Below are 18,171 nucleotides of genomic sequence, written 5' to 3' on the forward strand. Positions count from 1 at the left end.
GGAATTTTTTAGTTTAGCTAATACCAGTCGAATGCTTGATAGTAGTGTACCTACTGTATCATACAAAAATTTAAAAAATCAAATCAGCCGTATAAACACTACAGTAAAATGAAATAAATGGTCAATTACACAAATCACCCTGTTAATTAATAAAGAAGAGGAGTTGACATTTTTTAGTGGCCACATGATATGCTCCCTGAGGGACTCTACATATGGTAGAAGTATGTAAAGTTCCTCATGACTCACCCTGTATAATATTATCTTGTAGGAATTTTAGGAATCTTGTATTTTCTTAACGAAATATGATATTTTTATAATATCGCATTTATTGATACATTTATGCATATGTTCATTATTTATATTTTTTTAGTTATTTATTGAATAAAAATAATTTTGTTATATTATCACTCAATACTCTATATATAATATGTCTACTTACAAAAATTGAATGTATTTCCGAAATTTAAGTAAAACTAAAAATATCTCAAAAAGTAATAAGTTTAGGTATAGAGAATATAAAAATGGACGAGTATCATAAATACAATATTTCTAAAAAATAAAATATAGAGTGATCCATACAAAAATTTAAAAAATCGTAATTTTCTTTTGTAGTTCATCTTGTATTCAAATTTTTGTCAATGATTTCAATTAAACCCAATTTAAAAACTAAAATATATTGTTTACATTTATATTTTATATACTTTATTATATACAATAAATAATTATTTATGTTGTTGATTTCTTATGGATTTTGAAATAAAAAGAGTCATACCTTGTCAAATACTCTGTGTGTAATGTGATGCAAAACCAATGCTATAGGAACAAGAATTATGAGAAGAAAAATTGGAAAAATATATAAAGTGTTCCATTTAAAAAATTGTATGTTTGCTGTAGCATTTAGTTATTAATCAGCGTGTAGAATTCCACATATTTTCCAAGTATGGAGAATATCATTCTATCTTCGTGTGCTGAATATCAGCACACTAAAAATTCACCATATGTATATATATATATATATATATATATATATATATATATATATATATATATATATATAAATATATATATATATATATATATATATATATATATATATATATATATGATCTTAATGAAATATACCTAAACCTTACTAAACCTTACTAAAAATCTTACCTAAACTAAAAGGTGGTAGTTCCTTTTCAGAAAATTGATCAAGGACATTGGTGATATCTTGTATCGTAACACAGTTAATAAGTTCATCTTCTAACTTCTGTAATTTATTACTATTACAAAAATATGTGGCAAATCCACCTTTAACTATATCTGTACTTTTGAGTCTTTCTCCGGTTAATCCCAAATAATATCCTAACTTTCCTTTAGATTTATTAAAAAAATAGGAAGCCCCACAGTTTGGATGAAACCCAAACTTAGTTTCTGGCATTGAAAAAATAGCTTTTTCTGTAACTACAGAATATTTTGATAAGGTCATTATACCTCCGCCAGCGCCAAACGCTATTCCATTTACTAAAGTTATTAAAGGTATTTGATAAGTGTTAATAACAAAGAATAATTCATTTAAATCTAGACACCACTTAAAGAATTCTTCAAATCCCTTGCCATCAGTAGTTTTTATGCTTGCTTGTACTATATCAGCGCCTGCACAAAATGATTTACCTATACCTTTTAAAATTACCAATTCTTTCTTTTTTTCAATATTTTTTAGAATAGTAAGCAAATTTTGGCTCATTTCATAGTTAATAGCGTTTAATGATAGCGGCCTGTTTAAAGTTATCACAACTGTATTTTTAACCTCCTTAATTAAAATTGTTGGCTCCGTCATTTTTTGTTAACTGAAATAAAAAAAATGCCATTAAAATAATTGTACAAAAAGCATTTACTTAAAATTTTTTGTTGTGAAATTAAAATAATAATTATTGACTTGTGTTGAAGAACAACTACGTCGTTAAGATTTTAATGATCTTTATATTATTTTATAATTCAATGTTTAAATAGAAGTAACATAATATACGAACATATAACAGGCTGCTATTTCCAATTATTATTAAAATATTGTAATATACGAGGACTGCTTTAAAATTTTTGGTGAATACCTAATAAACGAAAAGGACAAAAGTAAAAAGTAAATGAAAAATTAAAATAATCTAAAAGAAATAAAAAATAAAAAAGTCCAGTAAAATAGTCCATTGAAAATTACATTGAGATTACATTTTTGAGACGACGTAATTTAATTTGTTTGATGTGTGGGGGTGGTTATTATAAGCTTTAATTCAAATTTGTAAGGTCGCCGCCCTTGTGCCACGGTTGCCATCTCAAAGAAAGGGAGACAAAGGGTTTTCACGCTGTATGTCGTATATAAGCAACCCTACAGAAAATTTTATTAAACATTATTTGTACCAAATTTAATTTTAACTTTTTTTTATTACTTTGTCATCGTTAAATTCAAAATAAAAAAGTTATAAACAAAAATAACTAAAAATTGTGGATCAAATTTTCTTTAGGACCTTATACTTTTTTTTTCTGGTTCATTTACAATAAAATGACATTAGAGCAATATTACAGAGAGTTTATCATTAAGTAATTTTCACTACAAATTTTCTTAATCTCATTAATTTCTCTGGATTTTACAGCGCTTCGAAATTGACGGGTTTCTTGAATACTCGCCATCTTGAAGAGGTTTAAAGGTTTTTGGAGCTGTATCTCGTAAACTAACAACCCTACAGAAAATTTTAGCAGACATTATTTCTAGAAAATTAAATTGTCTAAAATATTATTACTATTATTTTTAATCGTAAAATGGCAAATAAAAAAGTTACAAACAAAAATAAATAAAAACTTTTAAACTAATTTTCTTTTGGGCATCTAACTTTTTTCTGGTTATTTTTAAAGATAATGACATTTAATCAATAATATAAAGTGTTTTTTAAATAATAATTTTCACCAAAAATTTGTTTTATTGTAATAATTTCTTTGGATTTTACAGCCCTTTGAAGTTGACCGGGTTCTTAAATACTCGATCCAGAATTTTTATCTTGTTTAGGCTATCGCCTCTTCAAGGAATGGGTACTCCTTTTTTTGCGGAGTAAGGGGGGTGTGGTAAACGTGATAATGAATGCTTGTGGAGATGTAGTAAATTGTTAAAAAGCTGGGGTTTAGAAGCTGTCGTGTGTGATGTGGACAATGTTATGATGAACCGCACAACAAGAATTATTGGTGAAGAAGGCCAAACAAGTCGAAGGAGGAACTTCAGGGGTTACCAGCTATACTAGGAATGGCTCTTAATCAGCGCTTTTGGAATGAAGTTGTTAGCTGCGATATTTGATGGAGAATGATTCTAGAATCATTCCCCAGAATACTCAACAGGAAGTTCGTGTCTAGTGATGTGTAGAAGTTTAGCTGGAGGGAACGGAACTTTTCCTTTAGGAACCCTGGTGAGTATTTGCCCTCGGCGATTGCAAGGCGTCTTTAATATTTACTTGGCTCGGTTGTTCCAGCCTGTGATGGTTCGAAGGACATACCTCCTGCTGTGGAATAATATTCTGTTCTTAATCGATGTCAAAATTTATTAAACTATATCCCTGCTCAAGAACAATGTTAAAACATTGAAATTATATATTAATCAATTTTTCGAAGAAATAGGACCATTTAGAAATTGCATAATAGATAACGCTACATATTTTAACAACCAAAAATTTCGGGCATTTTGTAAGAAAAAGGGAATCAACATTCATTTTACAAGTATCAGACATCCTCAGGCAAATCCTGCAGAAAGATATATTAAAGAAGTTATAAAATATTTAAGGATAGTATGCCAGGATCAACATGAAACATGGCAGCAACATATACCACAAGTAGAATATTTTTTAAATAATATACATAATTTAAATACAGAGGAAGTACCAGAATATTTAATGTTTGGCCATATAGGAAACAGAAAATGGATTAGTGAATATAATCAGGATATGTTAGAACAAGTAATGCAGAAAGTGAATAACCGAATTAGGAGGAAAGCTGAAAAATATATCAGAAGACAAAATCGAAAAATAAAAAAACCAATCACATTTCAAAAAGGAGACAAAGTGTTAATTCTTTCACTTAGAAAGAGTAATGTTAGAGGAAACTGTTGTAAGAAATTACAACCAATGTTTGAAGGTCCATACAGAATCGAAAATCAGAATGGACTAAATAGTTATGTGTTGATAGATACAAATAAAAGGATTTTTCATGTTAATGACATTTTTAAATATTATGAAGAGATTGAATAATGTTTTCTATACTTTTAACACTAATATAAAAACACTAACAGTTCACTGATATATCCATTTTATTCAATAGACTTGATTTGTTAAATAGATGGTAGATTTCATTGTTGTGAATCAATTTGACATCATATTTGTTGATTTTATCCATATGGAAATTGTTTGTGCCCTAAAAATCATAATTTGGGGTTAGATACAGAATTGATTGTGTAAATGTCTTTCTAAAGATAATATGAAAAGTGTAAAACTTACCAATTTATATTGACGAGAAGTTATTTTGAACGGAAAGATGGAAAATAAATTGAAGGAATTCCTAGATTTTGTCTATAAATAAACATAACACAATATAGACCATTAGGTTATATTTTTATTCTCTGATATAGCCTCCATTGCTACATTTGACATGACAGTTTGACATAGACAGACAACAGGGATGTATTTAATAGAACAATTTTAAATAAAAAATTGAATTATTTAATTTATTATATTTACTAAGGTATGTGGATAAGAAAATCAATATTTAAAAGAAATAATATGTGAATTTTGGGGTATTGAGATGATATTGAATATAGGAGAAAGAAAAATAGTGTTTAAAAAAAATAATTTATAAGTTATATACTAGATAATATTAGATATAAAAAGTATTTGGTTATTTTAAAAGTTATATACTATAGAATATATTTATATGAGGGCATTCTTAAGAAATTAGCATATAATAAGTGTAAAAAGTTTTTTTTTAATAATATAATAAGTTTTTTTTTTATAATTTTTTAATATTTAAGTGAGCCAGGTGCATAGGCAACCAAATATACTCTGAAAGTGACAGTTAAGGGATGGTTGCGAATGTAGAAGTGGGGTTATTTATTGGTTTGAGATATTTAATTTACATATAATTACGGATTTGAGGTAGTGTAGTTTATTAATTTAGGCTGTTTAATTTACATATAAGTTTATATTCTGATCTGAAAAGCCTAAATGTCAATAAAACTCTCGATAGAAAAAGAATTCTCTAGAACACGGAAGATAACCTTGTTTGCGAAATAGACTATTCGAGAAGATTCATATATGTAGGTAATAGAACAATTCGAATATGATTTCTTGCCAGATGGTTCTGGAACATTGAAAAGGGATAAATACTCGGTAATTTGAATTTAAGGAGGACAGTTACTATGAAGTCAGTATAAAGTCAGTCAGTCAGTAAGCAATCAGTATATAGTTAGTCAGTTGGGGAGATTTTCAAGATAGTAAAGTCAGTATAAAGAAAAGAGGACACAATTAGTAAGCAGTCAGTATGAATTCAGTATAAAGTCATTAAGTCAGTCAGAATTAGGAAGAAAGTATAAAGTATGCAATAATCAGTGATTTAATATTAAAATTAGATAGTATTGGAAAGTATATTAGAAGAATATTGGTTGGAGATTAGAAGAAATTAAAATTATATTAGTTATATGGTGATTGGATATTGGTATATTAAAAAGAAGAATAAATATAAATGCTGTTAAGAAAAAAAATATTTTAAATTGGCGGAAGCTGATAATTAAAATATTGTGGAGTATTTGGCAAGGCAAGTTTACAAAAGAAAGATAACCGAGGCTGAGAACGAAGACATTGAGTGGTGATTAAAATCTTTATTTTGGAGAACAGTTTCATTTAGGCATTCAGTGACAAAAAGGTACAAAATTTTGTTAATATAATTTAATTAGTGTCATAAGAATTTTAATTTTAAGATAGTTTGTTTAAAATTTACATTGTCTATATAATTTAATTAATTTTATAAGAATTTCAATTTAAAGATAGTTTGTTTTAAATTTACATTTAAAAAATACTCATTGCTCAATAAAATATTCACAATAATTAAAACATCATCACAATATATATATATATATATATATATATATATATATATATATATATATATATATATATATATATATATATATATATAGGTATATATATATGTATATATATATATATTTATATATATACACCTGTATTTATATATATTATACATAATTTATACATATATTTATACACCTGTCAATACGTGCTCAACACAAGAAAAGAAATTCAAAATCAATTTATTAGAAGAAGACTCAATAAAAGACCTATATAAGCGAAGATTGGACCAAAAGCTAGAAGAGTTTCGGTATGAATCATTAGAACAAACATACGAACACATAAAAACCTGCATGAAGACAGCAGCCCTAGAAGCTCTTGGAGAAGTGGACCAAAAATACACCCAACAAACTATGAAATTAACCGAAGACACACTAACATGCATAAAAGAGAAAAAAGAACTTCATATAAAATACCTGAACACAAAAAACTATCAGGACTTGGAACTATACAGAAAAAAAAATAAAGAAGTGAAAAGAAAAGTAGCAAATGAAAAAAATGAAAGATGGGAAAAAACATGCACAGAGATAGAACAGCACATAGGAGGAACGAGAAATTCAGAGTCATGGCGCATCTTAAAGTCGCTCCAAAGAAATAAGACAGAGAAAATCAAGATCGGTCAAATCAAAGAAAACGAATGGCAGGAATACTATAAAAAATTGCTAACCGAAGACCGCCCCGAATTCAAACAATCAGAAATAGACGGAATAGAAATCTACACACATGACGAAATCGAATTAAGCCTAGCTGAGGTTAAAAGAACGATCAAAACTTTAAAGAACAAAAAAGCAGAAGGTCCCGGCGGAATACCAAATGAATTGATAAAAAACGGATCGGAAAAGTTATTCCGTATGATACATAAAATGTTTGAGAGAGCACTGAATGGAGAAGACTTACCGGCAGAATGGACCCAAGCATATATGACATCAATATACAAGAAAGGAAATAGAAAAAACTGCGAAAACTATCGGGGAATCAGCATTATATCGTATATAGGCAGACTGTATGGAAAGACCATAAAGGAAAAATTAGAAATATATATACAAGATAAAATCGGAGAAGACCAGGCAGGTTTCACAGCGGGGAAAGCATGCTTAGATCACATTTACACGGTCGAACAACTAATAGAAAAAAGAATGGCCAAAAATAGATCCGTCCATCTGGCTTTTGTTGATCTTAAGAAGGCATATGACTCAATACCTAGAACCAAGCTATGGGAAGCAATGGAAGACATCGAAGTTCCACGAAGATTAATAAACGCGGTAAAAGCACTCTACAAGAATAACGAAGTAGCTATCAAAACGGGCAATAGAATATGCAGGCCATTTAAGACGACAAAGGGACTACTACAGGGTTGCTCCACATCCCCCATCCTGTTCAAAATATTCCTGGAAAAAACCCTGAAACCATGGAAAAGAAAGTTCGAAGGAATGGGTATACCAGTAAGGAACGAATATCTATACACGCTAAGTTTTGCCGACGACTAAATAGTGATCGCACAAGACAAGGATGACCTCAGTTTTATGATGAGAAAACTGGAGCAGGAATATACAAAGAATGGGATGGAAATAAACCTAAAGAAAACTGAATACCTAACAACGGAGAATGCAGAAATAAAACAGCTGGAAATAGACGAAGGTAAACAAATCAAAGGAACAGACAAGTATAAGTATTTAGGTTTCATAATATCAAACAAAGGAACAACGGAGGAAGATATAAAAAATAGACTAGGACAAACAAGAGACTGCATACGAAAATTGAACCCGGTACTATGGGATAAGAACATCAGCATGAAAACAAAGAAAAAAATATATAATGCCATGACAAGAAGTATCCTCACTTATGGGTGTGAAAATTGGACAATAAATAAGAAAACCAAAAACAAAATAAGAGCAACAGAAATGGAATTCCTAAGGAGAAGCTGCAGAGTAACAAGAAGAGACAGAATAAATAACATGGAGATTAAGAGGAGAATGGGAATGAACTCCGACATAATAGACTACATCGAACAGAAGAGATTAACATGGTACGGACATGTCAGAAGAGCAGACCAAAATCGGTGGATAAATAGAATAACAGAGTGGAGCCCGATAGGAAGAAGAAAGAGAGGCAGACCCCGAAGATCTTTCAGAGATGAGGTGGACGAAGCAATGAGTAGAAGAACTATAATAACATATACTTAATACACTATGATTAATTAAACGTATCGTTTCAAGAACAAAATATGATTGAAATATGGTAGTTCATATTTCTTTCCGAGATGGCGCCATTCGTTTACTGGACTTACAGCGTGACCTGTCATCATAGACTTTTATATAGATAGATATTATTTCATACAAGTATAATATGTAGTAGTAGTTACTTAATAAAATAGAACAAAAATATCGAATTCTTTAGAATTTTGTCTTTATGTTTTTAAACAATTTCTAATGTTGAATAAATAATTAAGTAACAAACAAATTGCATATTCGTAAAGTACTCGAAAAGTAAATAACATTTAAAAAAGAAAGATTAAGATCCATCGAGCTGTTCTGGTGACGTACGTGACTAAAAATTTTATATTATTTTTGGAGCATACGAATAAAATACTTCCCTGCCTTGCCCCTGCAAGAGGTCAGCGTTTGTAGTTTATTTTTGAAGCTTTACCGACTGTTCTCCTTAAGTTCAAATTGAACTTTTTTTTATATAAACGGTGAATATTTAAAATTAAAATCGCGCAAATTACATTCTAACTTGGGCCTTATTGGCATTGGTCATTGGTTTTTGTCTTTTAAAATTCGTGAAAAATATACGCTTTCCTAATATGTAAAAATAAATAATTTGCAATTAATAACCAAAAAGTAATTTCATTTGTTTATAAGTCAAAAATTAGCATATTTTTCTTAAATTCTTTTTCAATAATATGTAAATATTATTTTTGTCTTTAATTTTTTTTTACCATTTTTAAAAAAAGAATACATACATTTTCATTTGGTAATCGAAAAATTTTTCGAACTGCATTTTTTCTGACTTATGTTATTGCAAAAAACAGCGTTCTATTTTATTTATTATTAAATTTAAACAATTATTCAACAACTCTCTTTGGAATTTTGGTCACATATTAAGCATTACGAGACCTAATTTTACCAAAAAATTTTAAACCCTAGAGCAATTTTTGCAATAGTTATAAATTAATTTTTTCAAAACTTTGTTAATATTTTGCATTTATCTAAACCAGAAAATGGTATATAAGTTTTTGCAAGTCGTCATTTTAAAGCTTTTTGTATGCTATAAAAGATGGTTATTTCAGTAAAGCTTAAAAGACATATTTTTTAATTATAAAATAAAAACGCCAAAAAACTACATTTTTTCACACTAAATTGTAACAATAAATAAACATTATTAATAAATCTCAAGCAGAAAATGGTTAGAATTTGTTTCTCTGAGTATTATACATTAAAAAAACCGTTCAGTACCCTGGCTTTTTGAGTGTCACGAACAGGGTATATGTTTGCCTTATTACCCTAATCAAATTGTAGTAATAATTTTATGAGTCTAATTTACTCAATACAAGAATCAGATCTGTGTTCCTTTCACTTCATACAATTTAACTTTATTCTTTTAAATTTGCCGGTAAAACATTTTTTGAAAACGGGATAAACAGATTATTCTTTGTTTTGGATAAGGCTTCCCGGTAAATAGTCGAAACGATAATAAAGATTTGAATAATTAATCTGTCTGTAATTGCCATGTAATATCCTTTAAAAATATTGCGAAGGTATTCCCATATAAGTGCACAAAATTCAAAGTAGAAAAATAATAACTATGACAAATTCTTACCTTACACTCGACACGGTCGCATCAACAATATTAAACACTATATTTTCTGATATACTCGTACCTTAACGAGCTGGTTACGTACAGATTTCGGAAACCAAGGTCTCCGACCATGCAATTAACGTGAATGTTTATAAACATCTAAATAAGTGTATTGTGCTTATTTTAGTAATAATAACACTCGCTGACGTAAAAAATCGCCCGTTTAGTCTACGAAATTGTATATTTTTTGTATAACCTTTTAATTTTTAAAGTTTTGTCATAAGCTAAGTTTTTCCTCAAGGAACATCCCATGTTTTATTAATTTTTTCATTCATTCGTTCATTTGTCTGGTTTTATCCAGATTTAAGCCATACGTGTCACACTTTCTCTAAGAGGAAAATTCACTCAATCCAAATACCTACAATATCAAAAATATTGAGTGGGACTCTTTCCTTGTTATCGAACCCTAAGTGACTTAATATCACTTGGACAGTATCTCCCGAAATTTTTCTTACGCATCCGGATAGTGAGAGTATAGTATCGCTTTCTTATCGCATGATCTTATATAGATGTTTATTAAGACCCAGCGATTTTATATTCTCTAGTAGTAGGTTCATCGGAATGAAGTGCAGTGCGGTCTCAGTATAGCTTGTAGTTTTCGTTTTCAAAATTATGTCAGAAAAGTACAAATAATAAGGGGTATGTGCGATTTGAAGACGTCCCAGTTTGCTTGCCTTTTCCTTGTGAATAATCCTTTCTACTGAGTCATGGTGTTCTTTATAATCAGTGCAGACAAACGCATGGCATCCCTCGGTAAGATGTTAAATGATTTCTTGAGCTTGATATTCATATCGTGTGACTTCAGGGTCTTTGGCAATATATTTGAGGTAATTTTTTATTAAAATAACTTGATCCTTAATGGCAAGTAAAAACCCTCTATTTTTGGAGTCATTTTTCCTGCTTTTGCCAATGGTTCGACACTGTATTGTGCACATAATCTTGGCTGATTTCATTGTAATGACCCATGCATAGGTTTGACCATAGGTTAGACTCATAACATTCAACCAGTGCGCATTTTTTCTTGTTTTATAAAAGGAAAGAAAGATGATTTAAGCACTTTAGTTGAGTGGTGTTAGCTCATCTACTGCGCTAATTGCGAGATATAAACAGGATATTTCAGCCTTTTTTTTTTTAGAAAAATTCTTAATTGTCAATCTGTTTTTTTATTGCCCACTTATGTCCTCTTCCCCCTAAATATATCGGTAATGTTTTTTTGTCTACTTCACTTCGTGGATAATGTTTTAGAGCCTTTTCAAGAATTGTTCTCACTTTTGGTTAAAAAATTTTTGTATTAGATTTAGACCAATTTACAATATTGGTAGAGTGGTAAAGCGCAGAACATGGGTATGTACTTATTGCAATAAACAGATTTTTACTATTAAGTTTCAGTTCTGTTTTAATTTTTCTTGAGGTCAATTTTTCGTGATTGCTTTAATCCGAGATATTTGTACATATCATTTTGGCCCATGTTCTCGGCGTTTTGACCATCTTGTGTGTCGAGACCTTCGAGCTAAACCTTTTGTTACGTTCCAAATTTAAAGTAAAAAGTCCCACCTCTATTTTATCAAAATTTAAATAATTCAGGACGTGTAAGAGCGGTTGCCTATAATATATTATAAGCAAGGTGGCGAAAATAAAATTAGTAATTTTCAAATAGGGGTAATGTCTGGCAAATTGTGCTGAAGTTAAGGGAACACGTCCTCTTTTTTGTGAAGAAACTAATTTAGATCGTTCTTTCTAGAGTTATCTTGGAAGAATTGGGATCATAAAATTGAAATTTTTGAATCTCGGTATTATTCGGTGACCTCCGTGTGTCAAGTTGTCAAGTGTTCGGAAAGACGACGGAAAGAAAGTGATTCCAGGTTTGACGGTGTAACTGAAAGGTTGGGCTAGATTAAAAACGGCATTTTGTTTTTTGCTTTTGCTGCTGTTCCATGTGGGATCTGGACTAGTCCGAACCGTGTGGATATTCAAGGGGATTTGCTGCCTTCGTGGAATGGTTTTTTTTTGGAATATCCACAATTTCGCAAAAAAAAGCGGATCTACAGTACACGTGAATACCGGGAGTCGTATTTAGATCAAGAAATTAGCCTTAATCACGAGTCCAAATAGCCGGCTACGCTTCGGTCCAATTTGGGATATTTCAAACCCCTAATCTGGCTAAGAAGGGTGAGTGTTAGAACATTTCGTTTTTAATTAATTAAAAAGTTGTAGTTATTTTTTTATCCCATCTCTAAAAAGCTATTCACATTTTTATCAGTTTTCATACATTCAAGTTCGGAGACAAGTTTTTTTTTGTATTGCTCCATTATCGCCAAAAGGCAGATAAACAAAGTGTTAAAATCAATATATTTATTTCCAAATAATTATTTTAGACACAGATGGTAATTAATGTTTTCTTGCTTCAGGGTTGGTTGGTTGGTTGGTTTGTTTGTTTTTTTCTGCTTCTTCTTCTTCGTATTTTTCCGTCTGGCTGTAATTTTCAACTTTTCAACATTGTCACACAAGTCTATGTACATCGGCAATCGTATGGGATTTTGGATTGAAGACACGCTGAACTATAACTGGAATTCCACGCGGTGAAGTATATGAAAATTCGAGGTATGGATCGATAATAATTAATTTTCAACGGAAGATTTAAGCGCCGTCTAATTTGGTTTGCGAAATACAATAGTTTTTTTTAAAAGATTATTTGCTGTTAGTTTTTATTTTCATATTTACAAATACTTTACAGATTTTTTTTTAAAGATAATTTGCGGTTTATTTTATTAATTCAATATTTACACATACCTATTTTAATTTTGTAAACTGCGTCTAAGGGGGGGTTATATATTTGAGATTTTTTTTTATATTATTTTCTGCGCACGCACTTGAGCTCACGTGGTGTCCTATTTGCGTTAATTATTTTTTTTTTGGTTGGTATTGAACCGCACACCCCTTAGCGTCCGGTACTTTTGATACGTCTTACCTTTCATTTTGTTCTGTTAAATAGAAATACCTTATGAATTTTTGTTAGGCAAGTAGAGGCCGCATTTTTATATTATTTTTTTATTAAGCCTATGGTAAAGTTAAATAATATTGTAATATGTATTTATTTTTAACTATCTTGGGAATCTATTTATTAAAATTGACTAAATTCTAATCTGACAATTTCATTTATTTTTTTTATTTATTCAGGTTGTATACTGTTACTTAGTATTTTAGTAGTAAACCTATTGGTAAGTTGGTGGTTTATTGAATAATAACGTAGGGAAGGCTGTGGGCCAATTTACCTGGCGCCCCTGATATAACTTCGGATTTTTTTTTGTTTTGTGGACCGCACGACCATCTCCACTGTTTTGTCTAGCCGCGAGCCATTCCCAGACTGTCACCGTATAGTACTTTTCTTTCCGGGTGTACGTCTGATTTATATTTGGTACATTTTGTAATTTTTTTATATAGATTCGGTTTTGTACGCCACATATTTTGGCGCCCAACGTGGGGCCCTTAATTAATTAACCTTTTTTTGTCAACCCCTTGTGTAGATTCCTTTTAATTAGTTAACCTAACGTGTTTGGGCTTTAATTGACTAACTTTGATTTATTTACTTTACCACTGGTTTTGCACTTAGTAGTAGTCTTAGAACTTCGTGTTTAGTGGAAGTGTATGCCAAGAAGTGCTTACTAGTTTTTTTTTTGTGTGACGTGAAGTTGGAAGAAGCCAAAAATGGAACTTAAAAGAAGATACTTTGAAGTGGTGTTGTGGAACTTAGAAGAATTATGGATATATTAGGACTTTGAAATATTTCTATTTCAGTTGGAGTTCAAATTTATTTTTTTGAGAAGTTGGACTTCGAAATTCTACATTGTGGTTTAACTTAGTTATGTTAGGGAATGTAAAATCTTTTTTTGAGATTATGTTGTGACTTGTAATTTGTTCTGAAACAATGAAATTTTGAAAATCTTTTGTGAAATTTTATAGATTGAATAAAGCGACTATTACTTTTATTTTGCTTTTGGTTTGCTCCCATTAATAAAGTAAACTGTACCTGTGTGTTAATATTTTTACTTATATCTTGATTTTGTTTGAATATTTGCTCCTTTCGGTTGATACATTTTTTTTTTAAATTTTGAACTTTGGCAAGATGGTGCGAAAACTTGTACCCAACTACTTAAGGAAAGAGGAACTGGAATATGAACTCAAAATTCGTGGAGTGTCTACTGGCACTGTTGAGTCTATGAGGTCTAGTCTGTCTGATGCACTTAGTCGTGAGGCAGCAAATGAAAGCTTTAGATATCCTGAGCACCCATTCACCTTTTCACAGGATAAAACTGCAATCGAGACTAAACTTGCGGAGCTGAATACGGCTGTTGGAAAGTTTGCCGGAACTCCTACTTGTGCTGAGTCCTTGAGATTGCGGACACAGATTAACCATGTCTTGGGGAGAATTGATCTTATGGTATTGCCAACAGGTGATGATGCAGACGCAGCCCAGGTTGTTAAGTCAGACTTTCTTGCTGAGATTTTGAAGTTGTCACAGGATTTACATGATAAGCAGCATCCAATCGGATCTGGTTCGGTACCAGTAGCGCTCTATGTGATTTCGGTTTTAAATCAGTCTTTTCAGGCAGGGGTAGGACAAGTTCATGCTTCTTCTCCTGGAGCGATGTCACAAGCTAGTAATAATGTTTTTTCAGGGTCTGTCTCTAGTTTTTCTTCTGGGATGATACTTCCTCATAAATGGGGAATAGAAAAGTTTTCAGGTTCTGCTAGGGGTATGTCTATTTCTGCATTTTTTGAGATGGTGAATGAATTGAGTCTCGCTCGTCATGTACCAGATAGTATACTTTTGGAATCAGGTATAGATTTATTTTCGGATAAAGCCTATCAGTTTTATAAAGATGTTCGTCTACGTGTAGGGAGTTGGGCTGAATTAGTTGAAGAGTTTCGTAGGGAGTACCTGTCAGCTCACCATGGGGAAGCGCTTTTTGAAGAGCTTCGGAGGAGAACTCAGCATTCGTCTGAGACTATTGGAGTTTACTTGGCAATAATGAATAGTTACTTTAATCGCTTGCGTTGTCATGTTCCAGAGGAAGTTAAATTGTCTATAGTTATTAGGAATTTGCATCCGTTCTATCAAGATAGATTACGTGATCCTTTGCCAGCTACCTTGGAGGAACTTCGTGTTCTATGTCGATGTATGGAGGAAAGACGTGATTGTATTAGGAACTATGTTGAACCGAATAGTAGGAAAATGAATACTTTGGAAAAGGACCTAGCTTATATCAGTGTGGATGCTGAAAGTTGTAGTAGTGTTAGTGAGGGTCCTGTTGCTTCATCCGAATCGGAGTCAGCTAGAGGAAAGTTTAGGACTTTAGTCTGTTATCGTTGTAATCAGTCAGGCCATAAGGCAGTAGGGTGTTTAATGAAGAAGGAGGCTGTTCACTGTTTTAAGTGTAAGAAAGAAGGGTTTACAGTCAGAACTTGTCCTTCGTGTAATTCGGGAAACGGAAGGAAGCGCACCTAACTGGTCGAAGAGGTGTTGCCGACGTTGACTCGACCAACCTACGTCCTATTTTAGACTTTATTTTACATCATTCCGAAGGAGATGAACGTCCATATTTGAAAGTTAAAGTCTTAGGAAAGGAAATTTTGGGATTATTGGATTCTGGTGCTTCAAAGACCATTGTAGGAAGAACTGGTTGGAAATTTTTACAAAACTTGGGTTTAGAGTTGGATACTTCGAAGAAGACCGTTTGTAGAGTGGCGAATGGTCAGATGTGTGAATCGTTGGGGGAATGTTTAGTACCTTTCATGGTTAGGGATCGCTTGCGTGTCTTGCCAGTATTAGTTATTTTGGACGTACCGCACATTCTGATTTTAGGATCTGATTTTTGGCGTGTTATGGGTATCGTTCCAGATTTGAGGCATAACGAATGGTATTTTTCGGACGCTCCAGCAATGGTAGGTTCAGTGGATCATCTCCGAGGTCAAACTATTTTGACCGATGCAGAGAAGTCGCAATTGGATGAAGTTATTAATAGAAGTCGTGAACTAATGGGCACTTCTCTTGGTTGTACTGATGTCACTGAGCATGTGATTGTTTGTAAATCTGCACCCATAAAACAACGTTACTATCCTGTATCCCCAGTAATCCAAAGCCATATTGATAAAGAGCTAGAAGATATGTTGGCGAAAGGAGTAGTGGAGCGATCGAATAGTGCTTGGTCGTCCCCGATTCTCTTGGTGAAGAAAAAGGTTCCAGAAGGTGAAGAACCAAAATGGAGGTTCTGCGTAGACTATCGAAAGCTTAATGCCGTAACAGAGAGGGATGGCTACCCATTACCGTACATCTCTAATATTTTAAATAAATTGAAGAACGCGCATTATCTTTCCACCATAGACATTAAGTCGGCGTATTGGCAGGTACCTGTTGCTAAGGCTTCCAGGCCTTATACTGCTTTTACGGTTCCTGGTCGAGGTCTTTTTCAGTTTTGCAGAATGCCTTTTGGATTACATAATGCCCCGGCTACATGGCAGAGGTTGATAGATCGTGTCCTCGGTCCGGAGTTGGAACCCTATGTTTTTACTTACTTGGATGACGTGGTCATCGTGACAAAGTCTATTGAAGAACATGTAAGGATCTTAGAGGAAGTCTTTAGACGCTTGAGAGAAGCTAAGTTAACCGTTAGCTGGGATAAATGTCAATTTTGTAGACCGGAACTAAAGTATTTGGGTCATGTGGTTGATAGGAATGGACTGCATGTTGATGGTGATAAGGTCAAGGCTATGCTACGTATCCCAACACCCACATCCGTCAAGGAAGTTCGTAGCATCATAGGCACATTTTCCTGGTATCGAAGATTTATTCCTTCCTTTGCGACACTACTAGCTCCAATTACAGCGATATTGAAGAAAGGAAGAAAATTCAATTGGACCCCGAGTTGTGAAGAATCTTTTCAGAAAATAAAAGAATGTCTAGTTTCTGCTCCGATACTTAATTGTCCTGACTACAATTTGCCTTTTGTTGTCCAATGTGATGCCTCAGGATATGGAGTGGGCGCCGTGTTATTGCAGCCAGGCCCTAATGGTGACGAAGTAATTAGTTTCCTGAGCAGATCACTAACGCGTCAAGAAAGGAATTTTTCCACGACGGAACGGGAATGTTTAGCTGTGTTATGGGCAGTCGAAAAACTGCGTCCTTATTTGGAGGGTGTTCCGTTTACGGTCGTGACTGATCACGCATCCCTCGTATGGCTTCAAAATTTGAAGGATCCTACTGGAAGATTAGCTCGATGGGCGGTAAGATTGCAACAATATGACTTTAAGATTGTGCATCGGAAAGGAAAAGAACATGTTGTCCCCGATTTGTTATCTCGGTCAGTTCCCGTGCTTGATATGGTTGAAGAGGTTGTACCGCTTCCTAGTGGTGATAGTTGGTATGATAAACTTTGTAGAAAAATCGAGTCTAATCCCTTGAAGTATCCTCAGTGGAGAATGTCTGGTGGCAAACTTTATAAATACATCCGTCCCAGTCATGGATTTTTGGTCGAGGAAGTGGACAATTGGAAGGAAGTCGTTCCTAAGGGTCAACGATTGGAAGTGCTGAAGTTGTGTCATGATAGTCCTTTAGCAGGTCATATGGGGATCCTGAAAACTTATAAGCGTATTAACGAGAAGTATTTTTGGCCGAAACTGCGGAGTGATGTATCTCGTTACGTTGGACGTTGCTCACTGTGTGCCATGCATAAGGTGGAACAAGGTAAGCCCAAAGGCTTTATGACTCCTCAACCTAAAGCTACTCAACCATGGGAGATAGTAGCAACCGATCTTATGGGACCTTTCCCAAGATCAACTCAAGGCTATAAGTTTATCTTAGTGGTAATGGATGTGTTTAGTAAATTTTCTTTGGTATTTCCGTTGCGATCCTCAAAAGCCGTGCATGTCGTTAAGAAAATAGAAGAAGAAGTTTTTCTCGTATTTGGAGTTCCACGTCTGTTACTATGTGATAATGGTGTCCAGTATACTTCGGGTATTTTCAAGAAAATGATGGAAACCTATGGTGTCTCAGTTCGTTATAATGCGTTGTATCATCCACAATGCAATCCATCTGAACGCTATAACCGAACCCTTAAAACAATGATGGCAACTTATATAGCTGACAACCATAGGAAGTGGG

At 32.7% G+C, this 18,171-nt stretch overlaps 1 protein-coding gene across 2 annotated transcripts in view; it reads right to left on the reverse strand.

Moving 5' to 3' along the window:
* The window catches only part of LOC140445481 (3-hydroxyisobutyryl-CoA hydrolase, mitochondrial-like), a 55,897-nt gene that overhangs the window by 18,392 nt on the left and 19,334 nt on the right, over positions 1-18,171 (reverse strand). Inside the window, exons 1-2 of one of the 2 annotated variants that reach the window (XM_072537523.1) lie at positions 9,975-10,112; positions 1,156-1,832 (exon numbers count right to left, since the gene is read on the reverse strand). In XM_072537523.1, coding sequence (XP_072393624.1) covers positions 1,156-1,822 — 667 coding nt within the window. In that variant the 5' untranslated portion in view covers positions 1,823-1,832; positions 9,975-10,112. Of the gene's footprint in view, positions 1-1,155; positions 1,833-9,974; positions 10,113-18,171 lie in introns of those variants that run through there. The other variant, XM_072537524.1, reaches the window with a different exon arrangement.

The sequence above is a fragment of the Diabrotica undecimpunctata genome, chromosome 7 (assembly GCF_040954645.1).
Source record: "Diabrotica undecimpunctata isolate CICGRU chromosome 7, icDiaUnde3, whole genome shotgun sequence".
Taxonomy (NCBI): Eukaryota; Metazoa; Arthropoda; class Insecta; order Coleoptera; family Chrysomelidae; genus Diabrotica; species Diabrotica undecimpunctata.